The sequence below is a fragment of the Pinus tabuliformis genome, chromosome 4_1, assembly GCF_031772625.1.
Source record: "Pinus tabuliformis cultivar Carrire ecotype Pingquan chromosome 4_1, CPIR1, whole genome shotgun sequence".
In the NCBI taxonomy this organism is placed as follows: domain Eukaryota; kingdom Viridiplantae; phylum Streptophyta; class Pinopsida; order Pinales; family Pinaceae; genus Pinus; species Pinus tabuliformis.
The window spans coordinates 758600863-758608222 of NC_142303.1; the positions used below are offsets into that span (position 1 = coordinate 758600863).

At 32.3% G+C, this 7360-nt stretch overlaps 1 protein-coding gene across 1 annotated transcript; it reads right to left on the reverse strand.

Moving 5' to 3' along the window:
- Positions 1 to 1352: 1352 nt before the first annotated feature.
- Positions 1353 to 2616, reverse strand: LOC149178368 (basic leucine zipper 25-like). Its single transcript, XM_089423635.1, has one exon. The coding sequence runs from the start codon at positions 2318 to 2320 to the stop codon at positions 1517 to 1519; it is 804 nt and encodes a 267-aa protein (XP_089279761.1). The 5' UTR covers positions 2321 to 2616; the 3' UTR covers positions 1353 to 1516.
- Between the last annotated feature and the right edge of the window lie 4744 nt (positions 2617 to 7360).

The following is a 7360-nucleotide window of genomic DNA, read 5'->3' on the forward strand; positions in this document are numbered from 1 at the left end:
GATACATTAGAGGGCATTTGATATGACCTTATTTGGTTATTAATGATTCCTTCACCAAGATATATCTAGTTTAATATCTTTTTTTCCACTGAAATTAGTTTAAAAATGACTTTTACTTGGTATAATTTTTTTTGCTTATGGAAACACACACATCATACACTCTTTCTTTTCATGCTAGGTGTCCATGCATTCCAAAACTTGCAAAAAGTAATAGATCCACATCAATTGCATTCTCCTAAGTGCAAGTTACTAGGTTGTTACACGCACAACCCTAGTTTCTATTTCCAATGAACTTAGACAACTTATGAGAGTATAAATATTAAGATTATATGTTGGAGAAGGGGGAATTGGCCAATTCGGTACCTTTATGTTGGAGCATTATATTAAAAATTTAACCTTGGATTTTATATGCGTTCCCTTCTACACAAACCTTTGTTTCTAAAGTTGACTCTCTTGTTCAGATTTAAGATCTAATCCCTTATTGATTTTCCCATTTAGATATAATGAGGATTTGTAATTAAAGTTGAAGTCTATAAGTGGTGGTCTAGGAGAGGAGGAACACAAGCTTTGTTGATGAAGGCATTGGAAGTATATCAAATATTGCCCGTACACACTCACACATAAGGAGATCTCTTCTCCCCCCAAAAAAACTATGTTGCAATTCATTTAATTAGTAATTACCCGATTTGGAAGAGAAAGTAATTACTTAATATTAATTAAGATTAATTAGTTACCTTTTCTTGTTTTAATATCATTAATACGTTATCTTGTAAATGGTTTGAGGAATGTCATGGGATTTTGGATTGATGGTGAATGGGTGCACTATTAAGATACTCCTTGTGATAGGCCATTGGTTCAAATTTACCATTGGTGCTTACCTACCAAAAAAACAAATAAATATATATTTTTAGACATTTATATCTCATTTAAAAAAAGATAAATGTTATTTTTAAATTTAAAACTAATCCAAATCATTCTAATAAATCACAAATTTCAATAAATAAATAAATAACATTCCAACTGTAACGATAATCACAGATAGAGAGCTTTTTTCTTCAGAACATTCGTTTACATTTAAAAAAAAACGATTTACAATTTTAGTCAATTGAGTAGCCAAATGAAATTGTATTTTGAATCCAGCAAAGTTACGAGATTCCGACTTTTGGTGGGGACCTATGTGTTTTTTATATCATTTTATGAAAGGTTCTTCCAATCTCACTTCAACGTTATTCTTCAATCTTCTCATAGGGGTGACCTTATGACTGCCCTGCGGCTCAAGGGTTAATGAATATCAAAATTTATTTTTTCCTTTTATTTATTATTTTAAAGGATTGAAAACTCTCATTACATAATTTCAGAAAAAAAATAATAATTTTTTCCAAAGTTCAAATATCAAAAACTACAACCTTTTACACCATTCAAATCAATATCAAGTTCCTGCATGAATGAGAAAACAATATAGGGCATGATTCTGGTAATAACTCAAGTATTTCACAATGTAAATTGCTTCTGGACCTCAAAACCAGAGATGGGGAGAAACCAAGGAGTGAGCAATGGTGCCATACGTTGAGCTCATATGCGCAGCACTGCAATTTCGAGTTTCAACACCAATACTTTCAAACACACCATGAGGTTGAGTGTTTAATGTGTATTGTAATCTTTGGAGTTTGTGACTCAACTCCATGGCCTCTGATCTCAACAGAGAATTCTCTTCTGTTATATGAGCATAATGCTGTGAAATAATATTGAGTTTCTTCAATATCTCCCCATTCTCTGCCCTCAAATGATCCACCTCAGCCCTCAGATGGTCCAAATGATGTTGTTTCCGGAGCCTAGACCTCCTTGCAGATTCTCTGTTAGACAACATCCTTCTCTGCTTCCTCTCCTCTCTAACTGGCTGCTCCTCTGCTTTGTCAGAGGCTGAATGCCTCCAAAAGTGTGAGATGGCCTTTCCATTGGCCTCAGGAGAATGCAATGAATCCTGAGTTGGGTACCACTCGTTCACCGACACAGGCACTGATCTCTCAGTGGGCACTTCAGATTTAGCCCCAGGAGCATCCAGATTGGCAGAAAATGGCATATTGCTATATTGGGTACTCCCCATATCATATATTTCTCTGCTCAATTGTGCTGGATGGATTGGCATTACTGAGTTTTGGTAAACGTCCATTTGATTTGAATGAGAAACAAGCATCTGATTTGACTGCAAGTCTGATAAAAAGGGAAAACCAGGTACAAATGTTTCAGATCCTGGCTTGATAATTACTCCCTCAGCTCCAAAAATTGAAAAATCTGCCATAGTCACTGTTTCTGACTCCATCACTGCTTCTTTGTTGCCTCTGATGATTCAATTTGGGTTGGAAATGGCACCATATACCCTAATCACCAGGGAAGGTATGAAGATCTGAAATAATTGCACAGAAAGTTTGGGAATTTTCAAGGAAGACAAAGTATAGCAATAGGCAGCAACAATGATGAGAAAAGACTTGTGCCAAAGACGCCAGCGGAGAAAAGTTTGAAGAAGTGAAATTGGAGTGAGCAGGGCATATCTATTTATGGCTGCCCAGTGCCTATCAGCAGAATGTGGCCGTGTGAAAGAACGGCAGACCACGGAAGAGGGGGAAAGCAAAAATTGAAAATGGGGTGGGTCTTCGAATGAGCTGCCTTTTCGTTTTCTTTATGGGCGCAGGCGCGCATGTCTCTCCCGTACGTGTAGAAAAGTAAAAGCTTGTTTTTATTTTAATAAGTTATTGGGTGAGTGGTCGAAACACGCTTGAATGCAGAAGATAAAGTCATTTTCATTTCGTAGGTGGTGTTTGCGCGTGGTGAGCACATGACAGAGGTGACAAATGCCAAATAAACAATAAACATTAACAGTGTGGGGGAGGTGACAAATGCCAAATAAACAATAAACATTAACAGTGTGGGGGCATCACCAATCCAACGACCTAACATCATACAAATCAAATCAATTGAGTATTTATACTCTTGTACACGTTTATATTGATCTCCCAATTAATTGATTGATTCATTAAATGGAATGCATGAAGGTTAATGGCCATTAATTCGGATAATATATACAATATATTATAATAGTTCCGTTTTCTGGTAAACAACCATTTATTTTCTATCCAAATTAGCCAATGTTGATATATTACTAACAATGTGGATAAGAAAATGACATAAGCATCAATCTAATGTCTTGCAAAAATTTTCCTAATTGTCAATGGTTTTGATGGAGGGTAAATTAATTTACCAAGGTTCTTATTTAAAAGTTGTTTGGCTTTAATGGAGGTAAAAGTAATTAATTTATAAAATTTATAGAGTATGATTTAAAAGTGTTTTTGTTTAGTTAAGAGTTAAATTTTTTTTGTATACAAGGAAATATGTTAATAGCACAGGATCTTAAGGCATTCAACCAGAGTAAAGGTTTGTATTTTTTAAGATTAATAAAGGTATCTAAAAGTAATGGATGCCTGCTCCTTTTAAGACTATTAGCCAATTATTTCACCTAGTATGGTTTTTCTTGAATAATAGTAAGACTTAACATATATTTGCAAATAACAATTAATAATGACTATTTCACGTGGTGTGGTTTCTTTTGAATAATAGTGATGCCGAGAGAAATCCATGAATTTTTTTTTATAAACCAACATTATTTAAATATTTTATATAGTTTTTTTTTTTGTTTTAACCAACATAAGCAAAATTTCAACTTTAATGATGGACAAATAGTGTTACACATTATACTCAACTAAAAAATAAACCTCTCAATTTAATAATTTTATTTTTTATTTTTATTTAACCAAATTAAAATATTTGCACAACATAATTAAACATTATAACATCTCTTTTGAAAATATATTTAATTAATACTAAATTTTAATCCAATTTTAGATTTTATAATTATCCCTCTAAATGACAAAATATGTCAACATTCCTTTATAATCACCTACTTGAAAACGTACCAATTATAACCAATCATTTGGGTATCTTTCCATTGTCTCCTTCCCTTGATAACCAAAGAGTTGTAAGGATGTATCTTCGTATTGGTTTAGTAACCACCAACCTCAACCCTTACTTCGTTAATCAACCTTTTTGTTTATTGGTCCGTGTCTATTCAGAAAGTTAATTTGAATTTGGATTGATTTCATATTAATTTATTCATTTTCACAAACATTTCCAACTTTTCTAACAATATATATTATGTTTTTATTATAATATAAAATATTTTTATTTCATTTTTTCTGTTCTGATTATTTCGGTCATTATAAATAATGTGAAAATCTTATAAATGGTTACGTACTAATTTGTTTTAAGTGACTTTACATTCGTATTAGGTTAAAACAAAAACTTTATATTTTCTTTTATAATATGCAGTTCTTATGTTTAAGCTACTACTTGAATATATGTTAATGATATATGTTAATGATATTTAATTAAATTGACCTTCATAATTATTATCCAGTATAATTATATATCTAATTTATGTATTTATTTAAGAAATATTTTATATCTAATTTATGTATTTATTTAAGAAATATTTTAAGTTAAATAGGTTTGAAAAATAATTATTATCAAATATTATTAGTTTCAATAAAAAAATTAATTTTATTTGTACTTGTATATTGCACCGCTATAGTTTCTTGGTTTCACCACTTCTCTCTTTGTTGGCTACCCTTTCGATCCACCCTCACCTTCTTGCATTCAACTTTCATAGCCTTAAGGTCATGAGGCATAATACATGAAGGTGTCCTCTCAACATGTCCTCTAATTCAAACATCAGATCAAACGTTATCTATCCATAGTACTGAACCAAAAGTCAATCATTTGGTTTCATCCCAGGTCTCAACAAGTAATACTCTAGCTAATCTATATGTATAGTTCTTGTTCATTTCTCCTCCAAGTCACAATCTAGACTTTCTTTTGTTTTGGGCCTAGCCTTGTGGGGAGGTGATGACATTAATGTGATTATAGTTCATTACTTGAATTCATATATAAATTATGATGAGGAAGCCAAGGACTCTAATCCTGCATTTGTTGCACCCCTCATTTGAGCATATGCACATTGGAACAAGTTCTCATATGATACCACCCCTAGGCAGTTCAAATGGAATTCTTGGAAATCCAACACAAAATATTGTGCATGGATGTCAAAAAGAAAGAAATGATCGTTATATTGTACATACACTCTTCCCATACTCGCCTCTTTCCACCTCTTATTGTTATATATGTGCTTGAGTAGCCTTCCATGCTAGTATTGGATCTAAGCATCAACAAACCAACATCTAAGCTCCAATATATTTCTTTATAATTAACAAATATTACTATATGGGCTCTCTTAGTTTCAACTCCTCTACTAACTTTCCTTTGATTTCATTTTTTCTTTTGTAGGAGACACAAGATATGGATATAGCTATGTAACAGTGAGTTATGACTTTCGTTTCATCTCTAGTTGCTGAATAATGTTCTTGAAAAATTGAATGAGCGCCTACAATAACCCAATTTCAGTGACTATGATACATTATTGTTGGCTGCAAATACTTCCACATTGATTTCTTTAATTACCTCTATCTTTTCTTCAAAATTTTCATATTGTTGACATTAGTTTTTTTCTTACTTGTACAAATAAGCTTACACTAATTCATGATTTCATTATAATTTACTTGAGATGTATTTCAACAAGGACCGAGTGAACATAACAAAAAATTGCTTTGTTGGCACAACATAAGTACATGATTAGTTGGGTGTTGAAGGAATTTATTGTGTGGATATTTCTTACCTTTTTCTTCCATGTGCTTCCTCAATTCTTCTACACTAAATCATTAAAAGGAGATATGAGGTAAGTTTTGTTAGGCTAAGGAATAACTTCATGCTTGGATTGAATTTTGTTAAAGTCAGTCATACATTAATACAAAGAGAAGTGGCTTGGTTTCATCTTCCAAAATGTATGAATAAATCTTCCTATCCATATGATGGCTCTTCATATTCCTCCTAAATTAATATTTACAAAAATATTTGCAATTTACTATAATCCCAAGGATTGGGTATCTCATATTTTCCACCTTTATTTGAAAGAGTGTTTGTGAGTCCAGGCATCATTTTGAACTTTTCAAAAAAAAATGTTCCAAGCACTTTGTTGAAGGTGTTTGCAATTTTCTCATTTATGGAACGATATCCCAAATGAATACTCGTGGCCTCTACATGATATTGACAATTGTAGAAGTATAAGAGAAGTAGAATTGACCTATTTCTCCTATAGATCTTCAAGTATTCTCCTAAGCCACACAATCTCCTTTATTAGTTCTACAACTACGGCACATTTTTCCTATGTTGTGGAATTATCTGGAACTAACTATTTGTGTTCCAAAAGATAATTGTTGATCAAAGAGTCATGAGATAGCTTGAAGTAGACACTCCATTTTTTTTTCATCTCCATAAAATTTTGAATCAGACTATCTAATCAGTTTGAAATCATCCACCTTAGAATACTTGAGTTCAAAGAATGGAGTCCCCTTCAAATATATTAGAACTCTTTTTGTAGCGAACCAATGTCTTTCACAAGGTTTTTTCCTAAACCTGGAAACAATCCTAATGATGATTGAAATATCTAATCTATTAGTGGTTAGGTAGATAAGACCTCACACAAGTTGTTTGTACTTGGTTTCATTTTCAAATTCATTCTCTTCTTTTAATGTGAGCTTCAGATTATGTTCCATTGGAGTAGAGAGAGGGTTACACTCAAACATGCCAAACTTATTCAACAATTCTCCAATGTACTTCTTTTGTGAGATGAATATATATTTTGGATTTGAGTCACTTTAGTGCCCAAGTAATAGAGGATGTGTCCCAAATATATCATCTCAAAACCTTTCTTGGCCTCTTTATTTACGGATGCAATATAGCTTTCAATGTTCCCTATTATCAATAGATAATAAACATACACTATAAGATATACAATAGCTTTATCAACTTTCTTAACAAATAGAGTTTCATGATCAAGATTAAAGTGCTTGAAATTCAATTTCAAAATACGCTCAATTAGCTTTTCATACCAAGCTCATGGTGCTTGTTTTAGGTCATATAAGGATTTAATGATCTTTTACATATTTTATGTTCTTGTCCATTTACAACAAACCTTCTAGTTGAGACATGAAGACATTCTCTTTCAAGTATTCATTCAAGAAAGCATATTTTATAGCCATTCGATGAAATTTCCATCCATTATGTGTTTCCAAGACAAATAGAGTACAAATGGTAGACCATTTTGTTATAGGGGGAAGTCTCCTCATAACTAATACCTGCTTTCTAAGCAAATCATTTTGCCACAAGCCTCACTTTGTGCTTGTCAATTGAGCCA